This window comes from Melanotaenia boesemani, chromosome 17 (genome assembly GCF_017639745.1).
Source record: "Melanotaenia boesemani isolate fMelBoe1 chromosome 17, fMelBoe1.pri, whole genome shotgun sequence".
NCBI classification, from domain to species: Eukaryota; Metazoa; Chordata; class Actinopteri; order Atheriniformes; family Melanotaeniidae; genus Melanotaenia; species Melanotaenia boesemani.
Window position 1 is genome coordinate 19,418,610 of NC_055698.1, and position 21,700 is coordinate 19,440,309.

Consider the following 21,700-nt stretch of genomic DNA (forward strand, 5'->3'; position numbering starts at 1 on the left):
AACCATTATATAACCTCATTATGGGTGTGTGTGTATATTATACATATATATATATATATATATATATATATATATATATATATGCATGTTACTGAAGATTTCTTGATAATCTGGTATAGGGGTAATGGAGTCATGATTTATAATATTTAAATTGGTCGAAGTCACTTTAGTGTCATTCTCTTTGGCTGACTGTAAGACAGACAGTATTGTGAACATGTGATATGTAAAATAAAGTAAGGAACAGACCATAAACACAGCTGGAAATGCATGGTAATTATAACAGTGTTTTATTTGCTTGGTTTAGCAACTGTACATGTGTCTCATTCCTGAGATTACTGCTCAGGGAACAGCAAGAGCATCAGAGAGGCAGAAAAGGAAGACAAAGCTTGGGCGAGGGAGGGATAACTGAGGGAGATTTCTAAGGTGCCAAAGAAGAGAAAGATAAGCAGCAAACATAAATAACTTCAGTGAAGTGAGGCAGGAAGATTGGGTAAGAAAATACAATGACAGAGTGGGATATTTTAGGGAGAATTTTAGTATACAACTACATTTAATTTTAACACTGAGTCGGTCCAGTCAGTAGTGAATAAAAGTTTAAATGAGTAGATTCAATCTCTTTCCCCCAAAAGTCAAACTAATTGGAGAAATTTGGCAAAGGTGGTGAGTCTAAAAGCTTGCACTGCATGGTTTTAAATAGAAAAACAAACACAAAAGACACAATGAACTGTGATATGGCTTCAATTTACACAGCAGGCAAGAAATTATTTTTTTAGTTTTTGTAGAAACAAGTTGAGCAATGTCAGGACATTTTGATAAAATACTTATTTAAACCAAATACAGTTCATCTGGCACAGAAAGACTTCCTGCATATTAGAATCAGCACCTTCACTGAGACTTAAAATCACCTTTTCTTCACCTCCCAGCTCTATGTCCTCCACTCTCCCTCTCCATTATTCACCAGCAATACATGCCACATAAATGTGTTGAAAATAGAGCTTCTTTGTATATTTACTATGTAAGTTAACTTAAGTGGCATGTGGCAGTTTTTATATTTTTCTCCATACAAAACAAGAGCTTCTTCTTGTAAATTTAGCTGTTTTGCCACCTGAGATAAAGAGATCTATAGGAGAAAAGCTGATGTTTAGAACATTTATGTACTGTAAATCAATCATTTTTGCTCAAAGTTCAAGAGGAAGACTGACATGCTGCAATTCAAGGCAAAAAACAATATTATAATAATAATTAAAGATATAAAAACATTTTTAAACAACATTGTAAAATAATCTTCATTATTCCCCTCAAGTTGGCTCATCAGTTCCAGTTCCTGCATGTGTTATGTCCTTCAAGTGAGCCTCTGAAAACTTAATTTAATCTGGTTTGTTCAGACTTTAAAATGATCAATGGGTGATTTTCAAAAATAAAAAATATGATGGGAAGAACTGTTTCTCTTCTATGCATAAACCAATGATGAAACTTAAATAGTAAATACAACATTGACCTAAACATGACTGTTTCCAGAGATCAATGAAACAATGTCTGTTTTATTTTTTAGGTAGAAAAGGAGGAAGCTGATTGTTTCAGTCATGTCTGCTGTCCATTCCTTGTTTTCATTTATCCATCGCAGATATCAAACATAATGTCCATCCACAAATTCCACCAATCTCTACATCGCTCTTCCCTTGTCCTGTTACAGAACCCTCCAGCACGACTGGATCCTGGACTAATAGGGGCGGGTCTGGTTGATCATCTTGAGCCGTGATTGGTCGATGACGTCCAGCAGGTTCTTGGCGTCAACTGCCAGGGCGTGAGCTGCCATTAGCATCTGTTTCTTGTAGTCTTTTTGTAAACTGTCCAGAACACAGACAGCGGTCATAAAATGAACACTAATGTTTAAAAACAAAAGAACATTAAGATTGTGTTTCTTTTTACCTTGTCATGACGTACTGTTGGGCCAGTTTCATCTTTGCTATTAACTCTGCCAGATCTGAATTTAACAGCTTCTGGGCCATTTCAATCTGTGAGGACACAAAGTGTCAAGATAAGATGTTCAGCAAACAACTTAAAGAAATTTAACAACAGAATGAAAAGCGTAATAAAAAGTCTGCACGCAAGGGCAATGAAACAAAATGGTTATTTTATTAGGTACTTGTTTGATCTATTGGGACATTTCAACATATCTTTAGGAAACTCACACAACAGAGGTACAGTAAAGCCAAGAACATACTTTCTTTTAAACCTTATGTTATTGTAGCTCCATTGTGAGCATAACTGTTTACATACTATGCTTGTTACTGTAGGATTCCACTCATGGGTACATTAAAAAACTCAGACCAGACAGGTCCCCTTTGTAGGTTGTAAGCAAAACCACTGACATGGCCATGATAGAGGAGGATAGTATTTGATTAATTCTGTGATCACTGCAGAAAAAAGCCACAGCAGTAGTATCAAAGATGGTATATAAGGCCCTGAAATCGAGCATGCAGTGAATTGTCTATGAACCTTTCCATCATTTTTACCGCTGTCCACCCTGTGACCTTACATCCAGTCAGACTGGTCCCTACACTGACTCTTGTGGTTACTTGCACATTACAGCTTTCAAAAATGTAGTAATAACAATTAGTCCTGTGGATGTGCACAAACAATGCTTTAAACAAATGCAAAATTATGTGAGGCAGTCACGATAATCACGCATGCACATAATGAAAAACAAATATATTTTCAGCCTAAGAGTTTTAAAGTTGATAAGAGTCCCATTAACATGTAATCTCCCAGTAGTCGTCATTCATTTCTGTCTGTTTTCCACACCAGTTTGAAGACAATATGATGCATTTTTCAATCACTTTTAGAGTTTAGAAATGTTGTATAAAGAGTCACCACTATTTCCTCTACGGCTCGATGAGGAGCACTCTGCACAGGAGTTGCTTGGTCATTAAAACAGTATTTTATTTTCATGTGTGTGTGTTTACCTCTCTGTGTGTGCTGGCAGGCAGTACAGGAATCGTCTCATCCACTGTTGCCAGTAGTGTTCTCAGAGCCAGACCTACCTCCTTCCAAAATACACACACATGGACATTATTCTTAAACAACTTACACTTTCAAGCCTGTTTAAACATGTTTTCATTAGAGTCTCTCTATAAAAACACTCAACTGGCCGTTACCTTGACCATGGGGACGTACTCGTCGGGTGCAGCTGGCTGGATTCTGTTGGACATCTCAATCACAGCTTTAACCAGTCCAGTCACGTTCTCATATACTTTGTCATTAGAGCGATCCAGGTTGGCGGTGGGTGGCGGGCTGATTTCCTGAGGCTGCAACTGTATCAACAGACCAGAGTATGTCCATCAGAAAATCATAATGTTTTTAGTTAACTCAATTATTTCATTACTGCTTTTTTAAACACATGAATCTAGTTAGACATGAATGTCTTCATGACAGCGGATTTTATGAAAGTATTTGGAAGTCACTCAAACTCCCAGCAGGACGTTCTCCTGCTAACTTGAGGTGTAAACTACTGTAGATTCAAAGACTAAACACTAGGTGGCAGTATATGCACACATAAAAACTAGACTAAACTATATACAACCTCCAGTATCACAAAGAACTGTTGTTATGTCTATTCACATGCACTAGCATCGACATATTACCTTAATATTATGTTCTGCAGTAGGTGAGGAGTGTGTGAGGTTAGTACAGGCTGATTGTTACATGAAACACACACAGTTTAACCTGCATGAAGAGATTTTTACACCAGTGGCAACTCAACTTCAAGGCTTCAGAATGCTTTATATTTGAGACTTACATGAAATTAAGTTGGTTTAGTTTTTTTTGTAAAAAAATATTTCCAAGAATTAAAAATCACTTAATGCAGGTTTAATTCATGTTGACAGATCTGCTTCTGTACAATATATTCAAAAAGGTTGATACTTCTAATGCACCACATCTCTAAACACTTATTAGAATAACCCAACTTCTAATCTAAATGTGCTTCATCTTGGTCAGTTTTCTACATCTTCACTGACATAATAATGACATATGTTAAAACATTTATGGCAAATGAGTCACTACTGAGCTTTTTCTTCACCATAAATACTAGATGCATATTTGTAAAGAACAGAAATGTAATCATGCATCATTAGCATGTAAATCAGTGGTAGCCTCAACTTTTCATGGGACCTGGAAGCATGGTTTCCTGTCCCTCTTTCCTGTTTTGTCTCTGGTGAAGAAAAATTCTTAAAACTGTGAATGATGAAACTTGTTTGGACATGGAAATGATGGTTGTTAATAGCTAACTAACTCTATTATTGTAACAGACACACATAGATCAGCTTACCCTCCATGGCTAGGGAGTATAAGGGTTTGTTTGGTCAAAGGGATTTAAAAGGGAAGAGGATGAAGTGGATTGAGGGGCAGAGGGTTTTAAGTGGGGCATGTGTTGGTGGAACAGATTGATGGGTGTACAGATGCAGAGTATCAGGTAAAAAAAAAGAAGGATGTGAAAAATAAATAAACAAGATGAGAGGGTGTTTAATTGATAATGATGGAAGGTTAACAACAGACGGAGGGAATGTAAAAAGGGGGAGAGAAGGAGGAAAAAAAACATTAGGCTACAGCCAATCACAGGCAAACCAGCGCAATGTCAGACTTAAAGTTATCCAACAGAATAAGTTACAGAGGGGAGGCTGAACCTAACCAACAGTGCAAATAATCCAGTAAAATATAGAATAGGCATAAAATTCCCATTAGTGTTTTTCCACAGAATGATGGTTTACAATGGTACCCTGAAACAAGCTATGAGCAGGTTGCCGGATTAATTTGGATGGCTGTAAAGTATTAACATTGTGTGGGCAACCCTGGATTTAACTTCTGCTTAGTGAAGTCAGATACACGCCAAGACTTCATATAACTTTGGGTCCTTTTTGAAGTTTGTGGATGTGTTTATACGTACCTTGACCCCTTCGTTGTAGCTGTCTAAAGGGGGAGGACTGGCCAGGTTGCTGAGGTGACCAGGTGCTCCAGGACGGGGTGGCTTCTTAGGGGGGGCTACATGTTCTGCAAATAATAATAATAATAATAATTTAATTGTTAATTACTGCATTAAGACTTTCAAATGTCATCTGTAAACAAATTTTGATTTACTTGTTAATCTTCCTTGTTTTATTATTAATAAATATATATTGTTTACTGTCACTCTGCTTAAAGGTTTTACTTACAAAGTACTTTAATAACGATCAGCACTGTATACTAAGAATTTATGCTTATTTTGATGACATTTAGGAGTGGAATTTACTTTCTTTTACAGCTTGTAAAGTTACTGGTTACTTATATTTCAAGACTCAACATGGAACAGATTTCAAACATATTAAACAATGAATGTCCAATAAAACAGATGAATTATAGCATGTAACCCAAAAGCAGTTTATTATCATGCTTCCACTTTAAATGCTAAACCAGTACATTTACTTATAACATGATGGAGCAGCTATTTTACTGAGAATTTGGTATGTTTGCAATATGATGACAAGTCTCTCACCTGGTTTCCCAACAGGCTGATAGATATGTTGACTTCCACCCTTTGAAGACAAACATAAAACTTAATGTTAGCCAACAGCAGTCCTTTATTCGAGAAAACAAAATCTTTAAGAAAATCTGATCATTATTTCTCAAGAAGTCGGCGATCAACCATAGCTGCTGATAGTACGCAGCTACAGCTGAAACTGTGGAGATAATGAGCTGAAGCTGTACGGTAAATGTGCAGTTCATCCGAGCTTAAAGTTCCCATGGGTGCTCTGTGGTCAAGTGGTTGGTATGTAGGCAGTGCCCTTCAGAGCACACAGACAGAAATACTTTCTCTGCTTCTCCCAGTGTCTGCATTTCCTTTCTCTGTTTGTCTGTTAGTCGTACTGAAAACATTTCCTCTGGTTCTCTCTTCTAATCTTTTTCCACATCTACATTGCTTTCCAAGAACCACCAATAACTGTTTCCCATCTGCTTGACCTTAAATTCCCTTTATTCATTAATAACTGTGCGCCTGTGATTGGAAAGTCAGTCCTACTTTCTTACAGCCTAATGCAATCACAAGTGAATCCTTTTTTTTTTTTTTTTTGCAAATTCAAAATATTTGTGTGCATACAGTGACAGCGACTGACCGGTACTTGCAGTGTGGCATCCTCTCTGTCGATGCTGCCTCTGCTGTTTCTGGACTCTGCCTTCTGAAAGGAAGACACACAATTAACACCCAAACTGAGCTTGTAGTTGACAAAATTTTAATAAAATAAATACAGATTTCTAGTTTGTTTGTTTGTTTAGTTTTCTACTATTATTATTATTAAATTGGTACAAAAAAGAAGTTTTTGCCTTTAAAAACCAAATCTTAGATTAAAAAAATTCCTATTTTTCTAAAAAAAAATATAAAAATCAGCCACATTCAGTCTCCCGGTCACTAGTCCAGGTCCATTCCCAGCAAAGTGGTTTTGCAGATTTCAAACTCCACATATAAATACCACCTGCCTCAGAAAGCCAACATCACCTCAGGTCAGTGAGAGATGAGACTGCTCTTACACACAACGCCACGGCTGATGCCTACGCTGATGCCAACAAGGAAATTTCAAAACTTTAACCAACTCCAGATCCAATTTCTTCTGTCTCAGTACCGTTTTGGTGAAGCACGCCTTGAAGAGATGCATCCTGGGAGAAAAGAGCCTGAAGAAGACCGGAGGTGGAACATAAAGGGTGGAGGCCATCGAAAGTAGACAAAGAGTTTAATTGGAAGAATGACGGAAAAGATTAAGACATAAGGAGAGATGGAGGACAGAGGAAATAGACTGTGCAAAGAAATGAACTGAGGGAGAGAAAAAGTGAGTCACTGGAGAATGGAGGAGGAGGAAGAGACAGAAATGGAGAGTTTTTCCAAAGGAGGAAAAGCTCCACTGAACCACAGAGACAAAATTCTGGAGAGAAAAGATCCAGCCGGCTCCCTCTCCTCTGTTTCTCCCTCCCAGTCTTTCCATTTCTCTGCATCTCCCTCTGATGAGTGACTCTTCACTCATTCCTCCCTCTCCACTGCTTCTGCCAATCCCACTTCCTTTCTCCCTCCCTCCGTCCTCCTCTTTTCCTTTCCTTGTTTCTTTGCTTTTCTCTTTTCTTTAACTCTGTTTGTGAACCTGCGTTCATTAATCAAAAACTATCTTGTATTTTTTTATTTGAAGAATTTTTTTTCTTCCAGTAAATATTTCAGCATAAATTCTCCATATGTAAGCCTCTTTTCACAAAATCCATTCATCATTTGTCCTAAAACTAAAACCCCACTTGTCTTCTTCTTGCCTGAAAGTATGTTTTACAGTGGGAACAGCTTACGACACAGTAACAAATAATTCTTCAGGTTTAGTTACACTTTAGATTAAAACTTGAACCTGTCAAACCTATAAAAATACACACAAGGGTTACAGTGAGGGAAAATTAAGGAGTAAGCACATTTATTTCAGTGTGGAACAGCGGTACATGATTTTTCATGTTCACATGCACAAACTGACTGAGATTCTGTGTATGTTCTGTTCTTCCACCTTTTGGATCAGCTGTGCAGAGGTTTCCAGTATGTAGGCATGTTATCAGTCTATATTATTGATGCAGATAATGATAACACTCCTAAAACTCTCCCTTTGTTCTTTTTCTGCTCGTCTTATTGTTCTTTCTTTATAAAGAATGACCTGGACACATATGTAGCCAGCATGCTCAGCTTGTGTGCTTACAAATATTTGGGCTGCAGGCAGTCAGCTGCAGGGGGACAGATGGATTCTTGCAGACTGGTGAAAATAATTTTTTTTGTTCTTTCTACTTAAGTTAAATAGGTTTTCATTTTCATATCATATTAGTACTAAGATAACCGATAGATATTACTTGTGTTTTTTTTGTTTTTGCTTTTTACACTCTCTTTAAACTCTCCTACACTTGGCTGAAAAACCCATCAAAGCAGAAGGAGAAACAATGCGACCTGAAGAGAGAAGAAAATCAGACTTGTTACGCAAAAGCTACATTTTTGGCTGCTTTTGAAGACTTCAGTGTCTGATGAGATAAATCAAGCATGCACTACTGAGCCAGTTCAAAGATTTGAGAAGATTTTCTGCAGCTCTTCTGGCAACAACAGCACACATGTGGAAAAAGTGCATACTTAACGCTTTGGTTATTTTTACATTTACTTATTTATACCTGAATTCTGATAATCTATTCTGTTGGCAGTTTATGACACAGAAAATTGGGACTGCAAGCACATCTGATTTACTGCCTTATTAGTTCACATCAAATAGAGTCATGATTCTACATTTTCAGCATCCTGACCACTGTTTTGGATTAGAGGCTACTTAGCGTTGTTGAATCTGGCTGGTCAGTGACAATGAATAACACCAATACCATGACTCTAGATTTCCCTGCAGAGTGCTGCTTTTTATTATGACTCACATCACGTCAGTGGTTTTAATGTTACTTGATTTGTGGAACCACTGTCCTTGCACCTCTACAACGGCAAAGGAGAGTGCAACGTCTTGTAATGACCCCTAATCTAAACAACCAGGCTTAATACCAAAAAAGAATCTTCATGTAAATTAATATAAAGAGCATCATATACCCCACCATTCATTCAAGTTTTTATATTTCTCCATTTTTATGTAATATTCTTGACAGACAGGCAAACAGTACTGACTGTATACCTCCACCTCAGCTCTCGCTTTGGTGGGAAAATCCTTTCTGAATTACCATGAGGCTTTCCTCCTGCTCCAGCCATCGCTGGTCATCCTCCATCTGTTGCTGCTGCATCATCAGCCTCTCCTCCATCAGGGCCTGGCCAACACATCCACTTTCCTGTAGAAACACTGGTGCGTTATGGTGAACTGTTCCTTTCTTAATTTCTTCCCTTTTCCCACTTAGTTATTAGAGAGCTATTAGGTATTGGAGTAAGGGAGTCAAAAACAGGTTCAGTAGTATATGACAAATGACTGCTCAAACTGTGCCATAATGATAGAGCATGAAATTGGCCATTGATCTTAATGCAGAGAGAACTGTATGACCTTATAGAAAAAATGAATTCAAATTTCCACTCCCTCACCACTGGGAAGTAAATTAGAGTTTCATTTAGATGTAAATGAAAGGTGAAACTTGTTTTTTAGTTCAGGTTGATCTTCTAACTGCTGAAACATGGAACAGCACTTTCTGAATCATTTGCTTTATGTGACCTTTGTGAATGACAACAAGATTCAGTATTGTATAAGTCAATAATTATTTTTTGTCACTGAGGTGCAAAATATGCAGCCAAGAGTAAATCATAAAAAACAAACCACGATTTGGTGGCAACAAACACAGGTACAAAAACGGATAATGACTCAAATCAGCAAACAAAAGGTAAAAGCAAGAACTGATTCAGTGAAGTGAGACTAAAGCGTTTTGATACAAGTTTCATTTACAGACTTTTATGGAGGGTTGATTGCAGAATTTAAGGAGAAAGCTCAACAGAAAATATCAAGGCTGAGCTCAAGCTGACAGGTTAAAATAATAAAAGAATGCCTAATGTTGCCAGCGGAAAATATAATTTATTTCAGTAAGTTTTCTCTGTCTAGTGTGTTTGTGTCGGTGTGTACCTCTATGTTTGGGCTCCACAGTGCAGGATGTTCAGGTCTGTGCTGATTCCAGGAATCAGAGGGAGGGTAGCTGCCTCCAACACCACCATGAGCTGCTGGCTGCTGGTAGACAGATTGAGAGACAGAGACACAGGAAAAGAGAAGTGTAAGTTGTCTTACTTAATGTGCTTTGATCAAGCAACAGAGGAATCCTTTACAGTATGAAGAACTACCAAGAGAGACGTGAATGTCATTATCTGAAGAACTGAATGTAGAAAACTGATATTTAGCCTCAAGAATACATCAAATAATAAATCTCTTATTAATGTCCCTTATACATAAACTCAATCAATGGTCTAATGAAGAAGAATAATTGGAAATCAAAACTCTTTTTACATCATGAAAAAAGACACAAAAGCAGCTCCAGTCTCAACACATTCAACACAGTCTGTCATGATTCAATGCATGTTGAAATAAACACTAAAAGAACACAAAACAAAATATACACATTTAAGTTGTGATTAAGTTGTACCTAAATAGTATTAAAATGTAAGCACACACTTCTTATATAAATAAGAGTTAGAACAGCTTATTTCCATCTGAGCAGGCGAGTGTTTGTGTGCCAATGAGTGAGTGGCTTTTAGCACTACAGGAAATGCCTCCTGTCTGCTCCGCTCATGAGAAGAGGAATAAGTGAGTTAAAACCCTCACATTTTCTCTTCTTCTACAGTTTTCTCTTCCACACATGCAAAACAGTCTTACTCAGCCAGTTAAATCAGAGTTGGATCTACTGGCTTGGCCTTTATAGATTTATGATGGTGCCAGAGTGGGAATTTTCAGGGATTAATATCCTTTTGTTAATTCAACTGATCAAATTTTTTCCAGTTTCCCAGCGTTTGATTTCAGGTAATTTGAAATTTAAGATTAAATCAGAATTCCTCTCCTCTTTGGCAGGTGTAGTTGGATACTGACTACCACTCTCTTTAAGCTTTACCAAAGTCACACCTTTGCAAGAAAAGGTTTAATTTGTATTTAGCAGACAATTGGAGGTGGCATTATTTGAAAACAAGACAACTGTATCGCTGCAGAAAACAAACAGTTGTTTGGCTGAGCTATTTTTCCTACTTAATTTTAGGCTGGCTGTTTATTGGTTGAGGGTGTAAATGTAAACAATTCTAAAACTCCAACAATGATAGTGAATTTTTGGGGGTAAAAAAGAGACAGACCTCGAATAGATATTAGGTAGTCTTGACATGTTTCTTAGAGACGTGCAAGTAGTGGATTCCTTGATTTAAAAAAAATATAAAAAGAATTTTCACAAGGTTTGTTATTATAATTTCCTGTTTCCTCCATCTTTCTCGGTACTTCTCCACAGACCAGAAGTTGCCACTTTAAACTTTTAAAAGTTAGAGGAAAACTGTGTTAGAGCCACTTGTGAGCAGTTTCCTCACCGTTAAGATGTGTACTTCTGTGTGTGTGTGTGTGTGTTAGTGTGGGAGGGTTTACCGGAAAGTGGTTATGCTGAGGGCTGGAGAAGAAGCCATCACTGGAGCGAGGACTGGGGTAACCTGGTCTGCTGGGCTACAAACAAAGAGATGTCAGTATGGTGCTGTCCATCAGCAATTATAATAATATGAGTAACGTAGAAAAGGCCAATCAATCATCACCAATCGCCTTCTTACTTTTGGTGGTGCTTCATCAGAACCCCCAGAGTCCCAGGAAACAGTGACTTGTCTCCTCATCTCCATTCGATGTCTCTCTTCTTGTTGAAGCTTCTCCTCCTCCAGTATGGTACTATAGAAATCATAGTGTAATATTATTAGACATCAGGTGCACTTGTTTTCAGAGAAAATATACTTCCATGTCTTTACATGTGGACAAGAGGTCAAACACCAACAGAATAAATCCCTTTGGAAGTTTTTTTTCTATTACAGAACATAATTAATCAAACATCATGATGTAAAAATGTCCTGGTTAGTCTTTTTCCTGGTTAGTCTTAACAAAGAGGATGATATGTGAAATATTTTTGGGCAAATTTCTGCTTGTGTGTAGTTAACATTTGTCTTGCCATGTTAACTTTGTTTTATGTTGCAGATATGTCTTCCCTGTATTATATCTGCTTTTACCTCTGTTTGCCTGCATTTTGTTTTTTATTAAGCTCCTGCTCTGTCATCAGCTGTGTTTAATTCATGATGCTCATTGCGTTGTTACGTTCTCATTTTGTGTTTAGTTATTATTTTCCCTGGTTCCCATTTTATTTTGGCTATCATGGTCTCAACGTAACATTTGTAGTCTTGCTTCCTGCCTTCATTGGTTTCACCTGAGTCTTGTTAGCCAGTCAGTTATGTTTGTATACAGTCTGGTTTCTCTCTCTGGACCTGGTTAGTCCGTCTGCTCAGCTGCTGCCTATTCTCTCTGCCAGTTTGCCCAGTCTGTTTTTCATCCTGTTGTCGGTTATTTAGTTGGATTTATGTATGACTTTTTGCCTGGACCGCTCAGTTACTCACATTTTTTATTCTTTTTTTGTGCTACTGTCTGCAGACTTCTTTTCTTTAAACCTTGAATAAATTTCTTTTTGTTTAATTTATTTCCTGCATCCTGTATTTGGGTCCTCTGTCTTTACTCCCACACAACAGATAAAGATTACCTGGACACTAGAAACTTTCCGTGCTGTGGTACATTATCAGTATACTGATGCCTAATTGCACTTGCAATGAATATCAGTAGCCTTCCTGCTTTTTGCTGCTTCTAACTTTTACCCTCTAAGATAAATAATGGTCATGGCACTGATGTTTTTAGACCTGGGATACACAATTACGGTAAAATGTATAGATGAGTAAATAATTTCTCAAAGTACAAAGGAGAAGTCATCTTCTTTTCTGGAGATTAGGCAACAAATCTTTAATTTAAACAAGAATTTGTCATTTTAATTTCTTGAATTGTTTCAGTCTACTAATAATTACTATAAACATTAGTGAGATCTGAATATTAAACTGACACTGATGTGTAAAATAATTTAGAGGACACTTTAAATTAAAAGGTGTCCTTTTATATATAGGACACTTATATAAGTGTCTTAAAAATAAAATACCAGACATCACACCTGAAACTTTGAACTGAGCTCATTATTATTAGATGGCCACAGTATTTATACTTATGACCTTCAAACACTTAAAAATCTTCTTACCTGAGTTGTGTTTTGAGTTCAGTGAATCGCGGCCTCTTGCTCGGGTCGTACGACCAACATTTGGTCATCAAACTGTAGAGGGTGGGTGGACACTGGGGGGGCATAGCCAAACGCTCGCCATTTTCTATCCTGCCAATAACATCATTGTTCTTCACGCCCTGGAAGGGCTTGATGCCATACATCAAGATCTCCCACATGCACACACCTGCAGAGGAAGACACAGTCAGGCAAAGCTGTAAATGACAAAAAATGCCTGACAAATAAAAATGACACACAACAGACTGACACTTGAAAACAGATGGTAGGAGGTGAAAGTAAACTGGCTGCTCTGGAAATTGCAGTAATTATCTGTGGTTCATATAATGTAAAATCATCTATCTATTCACTTTAAATAAACCGTTATGAATAAATCAGATTATGTCCATGTCTCCATACCAGTCCGTTCCCTCAGATCCTCCTCCTCCATCCACCTCCCCCCAGCCCGCCTTGTTCCCATGGGGAGCAGAGCTTTCAGCTGCTGTGCTCCTCATCTCTGGAACTCACTCCCCCCAGACCCCCATAACTCTGATTCTATACAACTGTTCAAATCCAAACTGGCATATTATTTTTATTATTGTTTTTTGCATCCTTTAATCTATGAATGTATTTATTGATTTGTTTTATTCTTGTGTTTTATCCTGTAAGGTGACCTTGAGTGTCAAGAAAGGCACCCACAAATAAAATGTATTATTATTATTATGTTTTATTATTATTATTATTATTATTATTATTATTACAGTTACAATTTTATCCTGAATTATTTCTAATGAAAGACACACTCAATGAATTGCAGCTCGTATCCTTTTAATCCTAAAACACTGATAAATCCTGTTAAATAAAAATAGTAGTAAATTACAATTAAATGCTCAGGCATTGTAGGCATGTTGGAGAGCAATAGGCAAATTAATCACAGCCAGTAAACATATAATCATGTGGAATGATTGAAACTGTACATTGTGGAATATTTTCCAAACACAACCTCAACTCACCAAACATCCACACATCACTGGCAGAGGTGAATCTTCTGAAATTGATGGATTCGGGAGCCATCCATTTAATAGGAAGTTTGCCTTTAGAAGCTGAGATACACAGACATGGATACATTAAAGCTACATTGAAATCAGTTTTGTAGTTTAGATGTTTAGTACAGAATGATTTTTACACCATAAAGCCATTAGTCAGAAAGTTCCAGGCATATTTGAACTGGGTGAAACAGGTTGAACAGGTGACTGATGTAAACTCATGTCACCAGTAGATGGTGGTAAAATCCAACAAAAGAAAAAAAGACAATCACACACACACACAACTACTACAACTAGCAGTCTTCACAGATGCCAAGTCAAGTGTTTTCCATATCATTTTTGTAAATAAATGTGTTTCTCTGCACAGGATTTAGGAAAACTGGTCATTTAAGTGTGACTGATTCAACATTTTACACAGTAACAAATTTGTGTGTGAATGTTTTCACCTTTGTAGTAAGAGCTATCCTCCATGTATCGAGACAGGCCAAAGTCTCCGAGCATCACACAGTCGACAGAGGAAACCAACACATTGCGTGCTGCAATGTCCCTGTAATGCATAAGCAGATGTGCTGAGGCCTCAGTCATACCACATGTAACATCTTATGTGGCAGATATAATTTTTTTATCTGTCAGAGTGCATGAGAGGTGACCTGTGAAACATCTGTCTTCTTCCTATAATTTTGTTTTGTACAATTATAGAATTGTAAAAGTAATATTCAAGCATGCAGTGTTGTAACCCCTTTTTTTCTAACTTGCCTCTGCGTTTCACTACAGGAACTACCTGGACATGATCCGACTCCAATGACACCACGTCTGTCTGGCTGAGCCCTGAGCGCGGCTCACTTTGTTATCAAAGAACTAGGGATTACGTTTAGTAACGCAATGTCGTTTTTGTGTCAAGAATATGTAAAATATTTCATGGAAAAGAATTCAAAGTGCATCAGTTATGACAGCGCATCAGTCACTGATGGTATAAAAGGATGATTCATAACAGTTTAAAAACTTAGTTACGTTGTGAAGGCTGCAGTTTGGGGAAGGGGCTGACAAAGGCATCACATCAATGAAGAGTCCCCACAGTCAACGCAAATCAGATATGTGTGTGTGTGTGTGTATTTACCTGTGTACAAAGCGCTTACTCTCCAGATAAGCCAGTGCTGTACTGAGCTGATAGGCAAACTGAATGAGCGTGGCCAAGTCAAGACTGTACTTTCTCGTCTGAAGGAACGATCGTAACTACAGACAGAAAATGGACGTCAACACTCAGATGCAGTTTTTCAAAGGGATGTCACAATATCAGCATTTCAAACTCAAAACATACACCTAGGAAAATAACCAATACTCAAAACCACAAATGGAAAAAAACAAATTAGTTGCACCCACATTGTGCTGTTTTTCCTGAAAGTTAGAGGGTCAATTTAACTGTTTTCAAATAATTATAATATGAATGCAATGAGTTCCTTGACAATGTTATTGGCTATGCTAAATTTTATTGTCAGTCTCAGTCTCTTCTACAAACTGATTAATCAAGTCCTGCTTTCAAATTCTGCAGACAAACCCACTGCAGTTAATAAATACGTCTTTTCCCCGAGCTTATGCATCATGCTGTTGTTGTGCTTCATGTAGTTAATGTTTAAAGTCTGAGACTAAGCAACAAACTATTGTATATATTTTATTTATTTATTTATTTATTGCACTGGACTATAAGTTGCTTTTATTTAGAATTTTATTTCACAAAATCCAAGACCAAGAACAAACATTTAATCAGGAAAGGCATGTTATTTAACTACACAGTAGTACACAGAAGAACAGGTTGAATATGTGTCTGGTATGTTAATGTAACACCAGGGTTTGTTTTACACTGTGAGGGAGAACTAGTCTCCTTATTACACTTAATGAACCGACACCGCCGTGCACACAACCCTGCCCTGCCATCTATAAAGTTTCACGTTAAATACAAAATAACCGGGTAAATTGTTTATTACACAGACAGACATCCCCTCGCAGTTATTCCTGCCTGACTATGAACTGATCAAAACCATCTGTTTTTAAAAGGCCTTAAGAACAATAACAAAGTTCTTGCTGCTCTTGGAGTATGTGACAAGCTTTACTCTGTTCTGTCACCTCTTCGCCGTCACTGTCAAGCAAACCGCAATAGAACAGGACAGGAAGTTGAGACGCCAGTGTTCAATCCAAATTCTGAAGTCATGGCTTTTTTTATTTTGCTGTGACAGTGCGCCACAATCATTTATGTAGCAGAAACCCTGAACACATTCAACTTCGTAATAGCATAAAGAACATACCAGGGAGGCTAAATATGGCTACGTTAACACAACATGCCAGCGACTCCAACAAACAAGTTACTGGTAAGCAAGTTTAATAAACTTGTGGTTTCATTCCACATCACTAAATCCATTGAATTCTTCATCCTCGATGTCGTTAGCACTGATATATGCCGGCTGATTTCACATATCATCCTCTTTATTAATTTGTGCTACTACACCACAGTTGAAAGGGCTGACTGAGGTGAGAATGACGAGCAGCTTACTGAACAAACAGGCAGATGATGACCCACACAGTTTAATTGTCCCTTGTCATGTTATTTTGATGACAGGCTCAAGATAACTTTCCCGTGTCTAACTCACACACACACATAAAAACGCAGATTTGTGCTCTCTCCTGATGTTTAATAAGCTATGTGATGACAATTAAAAAGAAAAACCTCTGGGCACATTTCCAAGTCACATTGCTGTGCCAACATGTTAAATACTGTGGCACTCTGCAACCTTTGGTCACAGCTTGGAGCTCTTAGAACAACAAAACAATGTTAGACAATGCTAGTTTAATGCTGGCGACAGCAACCAGTTCTGAGTGTTCAGCTGTTCCTGAGGGTGAAGCGAACTGGAGGAGGCAGCAACGATGGTATCAAAACTGTTGCAAATGAGTATCTAACTGGAAACCAATTTTTATCACCACAATGTTACGACGTGTTTACATTTTAAAGGGCACAAGAAAAGAAACAGTCAGTGATGCCTGGACTCTGGTATTGAACATCTCTCTGTTCAGGCTTTTGTAGAATCTGTTATCACAGCTAACAAGAAGCAAAACACACACAAACACACGTATACCTCTCCAAGAGTGCACAGCTCCATGATGATCCACACTGGATTTTCTGTGATCACTCCAATCAGCTTAACAATATGAGGGTGGTCAAACTGACGCATCGTTACTGAAAGAAAAACAAACCACAGAAAGTTTCTCAATATATTTGAAATGATAACCTGATAGTGGCAGTAAACTGACCCACAGAGAGTAGTGTCTTACACGCTTCTTGAAGGAACTTTTCTCTGACGCTGTCTGAAGTACAGTTTTTACAGGTTTTAATGGCGACAGGAAGGGCTGGTTTGTCCTACAAACACACACAGAACACACGTTACAGATATCACAGCACAAAATGGGTTTAAATCATTGGCAGAAACACTTTTGCAGCCCCTTTTCCAAAATATAAGTGTTTATACATCAAGTGTGCATTTGCATGTGTTTGTGTGTATATTTGCACGTACTGGACTGCTGTAGACTCCTTGGTGAACATCACCAAACTGCCCCTCTCCAATGCAGCGACCTAACTCTATCCTGTCCCTCTGGATCTCATAATCCCGCGCTGAGAGAGGGGGCAAGAAAAGAAGAAGGCAAAGAAGTGGGAAGAGTCAAATAAGCACAATTACCTGCCTTTTTTTTTATACACTGGAAACGCTGGAAAAAGACTTTGACATTTGACATGCTTTTGATAGAGCGCATGGATGAGACATGACAGGCCAAAAATATTTGGACAAAGTCAAATCAGTGTTTTTGACCAAATGCTTCCAAAGTCATTAACTAAATTATTTAAAATTATCTGGCAGTCAAATTATTGTTCCTTTAGATAAACCCCATCCACCGCCAATAAGAATAAAGTAATTCTGACGAAGGTTGAACAAATGAGTAATTCTTAATTAAATGATTAATTGAAAAAAGAACCTGCATTATAGCCACTAGCTGTAAATGTCATGAGCCTGTTTCTAAAACAACATCTGGATCTGGGTAAAGTCTCTTCTAGTGTAACGTTCTGATTGACGAACAGACCCAATATAAACGTAAGGATTAAACACACAGTGCTTAGTTTTGCAACTGGTAACCACATGCTTTGACATTTTAACTTAATTTGACATTTCCATTCTACTGACATTTCAGCTTAATCAAAAAGGTCATAAAGCATTTCTGCAGATGTCAGCTGACAACCAAGAGCAGAAAAATCAGGCTAAAAACTGAGTTTAAGAGGGTTATACAGGGAGTTGACTATCACAGCCTTGACTTAGAAATGTTTAATATGTTTACTTAAAAAAAGGAAATGTTTAATATTGTATTTAGCAAATCAAACGGCTGTAATTGTGACTTAGGTGACAGAAAAACACACATTCACAAACAATAACAGCTTAATGCACCCAAATCAACAGTGACTAGAACATCACAAATGATTTACAGCAATTAATCCATAGTGCAATATACAGTCAGGAAATTAAGAATTCCTTCAAACATGAAAGAGCCCACATGAAATGAAAGAACCATAACAATAAATCAAGACTTATGAAAGAAAAAGCTGGACAACAAGATGGTGCAACAAGAACCAAGCCAATAAACAACAAAAATGCTGAGAGACCGTTTCGCTTGTTAGGTTTGAAGAGACGCAATGTTCCCAATTTCAGATTTTCAGAATCAGTTGCATCTTGATTGTTTTAGGGCCGGTTCTTCTTGTCAGTTTTAACACCTGAATTAACCTGTATGGTCTCCACAGACACCAACAACCACAAATAAACAACAAGCTCAATGTACGGCACCTTGAGTCTTTACAGATTTTTGTCACCCAGTATTAAAAAAATTAAAAAGTTGATTTAAAATTACTCTTTAAACACATCAAAGTTTGCTTAGCAACTATCCCGAAATGATTGGCTTTAATGAGAAATGCCAACAGAGAACACGTGTTAGAGCTCACTGTGTGTAATATACAATTTTGTAGAAAGAGCTGGAAAAAGGAAAATATAGCAAACTGCAAAAACTCAAGGCGTTTAAGTGAGACAAAATGAGAGACTGAGAGTTTTACCTTCAACTACTCCATAGCTCACTGTGTTGGCGATGGGAAAAAAAGGAAGAAAGACATGAAGAAAGGAGGAGAGGCAGACAGCTTAAAGGTTAACAAAAGCTCAGAAAACACACACACTTACTCTATATCTGACATTTATTTAATAACTAAATCTAAATGCTGCTGTAGATTCATTAAGGCCACTTTTTATTTTAGACATATAGAAGACTAAATATACATACAAATAAACTCAGGCACATAGAAGAAAAAGCCTGTATAAATTCTGATTAGAAGAAGAGGATCAGAGGGGAAAAAAACAGCGGAAGAAACAAAAAAAGGCAGATAAGTGAAGCAAGATGATGAAAGACATAAAAAGACTGCGAGGAAAGCAGAACACAGTCCATTTTAAAATTTGCCCTTGCAGTTAAATACATGCGTACTTTGGCCACAACAGTTTAAGTACTGGAGCACATGGCGAAAGCCACAGTTACTATTAGAACTACATCCCAGTGTGGCAGGGCATTCAGGGTTTTGACAGGCATATGAATGAATCTGACAGATGTCAGTAGCCACATTAACCACGAGTATACCATATGATTTGTAGCCTTCAACCAGTCTCCCAACTGTTTATAGAAAAGAAATAAAATAGCAGCTGCATTTCCAAGTGTGCTTTTTATCCAACTTCTCTGGTTGGTTGTGTGAGTGTACGTCTTCGAAACGACTCAACAACAGGCAACAGAAAGACATGAACTTTTGCTTGATGTAAGCATTTGACGGAGTAAAAGTGAAAAACTACTTTTCTATCAATCTTGTAATAGTTCAACAAAGGCGGATTTCTTAAGAACAAATTCCTTAAGCTGATCAGCATCAGGCAAAGAAGAAGATTAAAATAAGTGACTTACTGGAGGGCATGGTGTATGTGTCCTCTTCATCAACTATCTCTGCATAGTCATCAGTCTCTGCAATGTTAGACACACACAGAATGTATTATGCATGTAAAAGTAACACAATATGTCTCACTACATGATTTAAATCAACTGTCATGAGGAAAATAAAAACCTGAGAAAGTAAAAAGCTACAAAAGTTTAAACAACTCTTGCTCAACGTAACACCCACGAAGCTCCTTGCTGTCCCTCTCTCTGTCTTTCCTGCCCTCTCTCTCTCACACACACAAACACTTGGCAGAGAGCGTCAGCTGAGCATGTGTTGTGAATATCTGTCTGTGTGAGAGCAGCTGGATTGCAGGGAGTTACTGTGGTGGAGGAGGAGTGGAAGAAAAGCAAAAGAGAGGAAAGGAAAACATAAGAGAGAGAAACAGATTACAAAAGCCAGAACAGAGAAGAGAAACCAGTTAAAATAGAGGTAGGTGAACAGAGAAATACTGAATCTAGCTGTCGTGTAAGCAGATGGCAGTGATTTGGGTCAAATCTGTGAAGAATTGGACAGATAAGGAGGGAGATGAGGGGGGCAGAGCCAACAGGAAAAAACAGGGCAAAGATGGGCTGAGTCTATCCTAACCAGATGGTGGTGTTTAAAATAAAATCAGCGTGCAGACTCAGCTGTTGGAAACAAGAGTCAAACATCTGCTGTCCTGAACACTTCCCTCGTAGCTCTGCTCGGGATTTATCAGGCTCTGTGGGAACAGGTTCCTAAATTTATGAGAATCCTTCTCTCAAGCCTGTGACTGATTTTCTCCAGAAAGTCTAAAAAGCCTGGCGAACTGCTCAGGCATTTAAATAAGGCAAGCTAGATAATACGCTGAATGGCGGTTGGTGATGTGTTATTAATTTAAGGCGCCTGAAGAAATTGCCTCTGTCTTGAGAGTAAGATGGGAATATTGATGGATTAACTTAGCCTAGCTTTGCATAAACATCTGAAACAAGAAAAAACAATCCTGGAAAAGTCAACTGTAAAACTGGTGAAGAACATTTTCCCCAGTTAAACTGTCTTGTGTCAATTTGTGAAGACATGATCCAGATTTCATTTTACATATATAACAGCTGCTTGGACAAGAGTTTGGTAAAAGTTACACTTTTTAACAAAGAGGAATGAGTTTTACTGATACATTGCTAATCATGTTTTATATGAGCAGAGAAGACAGGCATTAATCCATCTCTTAAAATAGCTACATAAGCCTAAACCAAAACAAAAATTTTACCAACTCATAGATTTTTTTAATCCATTTTTTCTTCAATTTCCTGTAAATTTCCAGCTTTGCTTTACTTGTTTATATGTGTATATATATGGAACACTTTTTACAGAGTGGTCCACTGCTTCTACCATCCTTTTTATTCAGCCTTGTATGGTTTTGGTTCTGTTTGAAAAAAAGAAATGACCATTTTCTAAGTTGTCTATTTCTGTTTTCAGTAGACACAATGTGTTTATGTGTGTGTGTGCCTCATCTAGCTAGCCCATTATAGCCAGGAATGTACCCACTTTTGAATCCAGCAAACCTCTCCCTGCTTTACTCTGTGCACACAAGTGTGAATGTACGAGAGAACACGAGTGCATTATTTTACTTGAGTGTGGTTGTGTGAATGTGTGTGTGAACCCTTTGTGGGGAGAGAGAGGGAATCCTTTGCAGAAGTTTGCATAAAGTGAAATGCCACTTGAAAAACAATCCTGCTTTCTTGAGGTAAAACTCCAGATCTATTCGCATTTTGTGGTAATTCATTATAGATGTAATCCAAAATAGACAAGAGAGAAACATACACACATATTAAAACCCAATACTAAA

The 21,700-nt window shown here is 37.7% G+C and overlaps 1 protein-coding gene across 13 annotated transcripts in view; it reads right to left on the bottom strand.

Annotated features, from left to right (window-relative positions):
- Window positions 1-271: 271 nt before the first annotated feature.
- The window catches only part of ptk2aa (protein tyrosine kinase 2aa), a 66,674-nt gene continuing 45,245 nt past the window's right edge, over window positions 272-21,700 (bottom strand). For 5 of the 13 annotated variants that reach the window (XM_042011916.1, XM_042011915.1, XM_042011914.1 and 2 more), the window contains 21 exons: window positions 19,866-19,922; window positions 18,985-19,005; window positions 17,411-17,508; window positions 17,172-17,256; window positions 16,976-17,076; window positions 14,968-15,083; window positions 14,297-14,397; window positions 13,818-13,907; window positions 12,790-12,994; window positions 11,285-11,396; window positions 11,109-11,183; window positions 9,624-9,725; window positions 8,746-8,850; window positions 6,147-6,209; window positions 5,531-5,570; window positions 4,946-5,049; window positions 4,331-4,339; window positions 3,159-3,314; window positions 2,967-3,047; window positions 1,930-2,015; window positions 272-1,847 (listed from right to left, as the gene is read on the bottom strand). In XM_042011916.1, the coding sequence (XP_041867850.1) occupies window positions 1,721-1,847; window positions 1,930-2,015; window positions 2,967-3,047; window positions 3,159-3,314; window positions 4,331-4,339; window positions 4,946-5,049; window positions 5,531-5,570; window positions 6,147-6,209; window positions 8,746-8,850; window positions 9,624-9,725; window positions 11,109-11,183; window positions 11,285-11,396; window positions 12,790-12,994; window positions 13,818-13,907; window positions 14,297-14,397; window positions 14,968-15,083; window positions 16,976-17,076; window positions 17,172-17,256; window positions 17,411-17,508; window positions 18,985-19,005; window positions 19,866-19,922 (1,934 nt within the window). In that variant the 3' untranslated portion in view covers window positions 272-1,720. The remainder of the gene's footprint in view (window positions 1,848-1,929; window positions 2,016-2,966; window positions 3,048-3,158; window positions 3,315-4,330; window positions 4,340-4,945; window positions 5,050-5,530; window positions 5,571-6,146; window positions 6,210-8,745; window positions 8,851-9,623; window positions 9,726-11,108; window positions 11,184-11,284; window positions 11,397-12,789; window positions 12,995-13,817; window positions 13,908-14,296; window positions 14,398-14,967; window positions 15,084-16,975; window positions 17,077-17,171; window positions 17,257-17,410; window positions 17,509-18,984; window positions 19,006-19,865; window positions 19,923-21,700) is intronic. The other 8 variants (XM_042011912.1, XM_042011911.1, XM_042011918.1 and 5 more) reach the window with 6 other exon arrangements.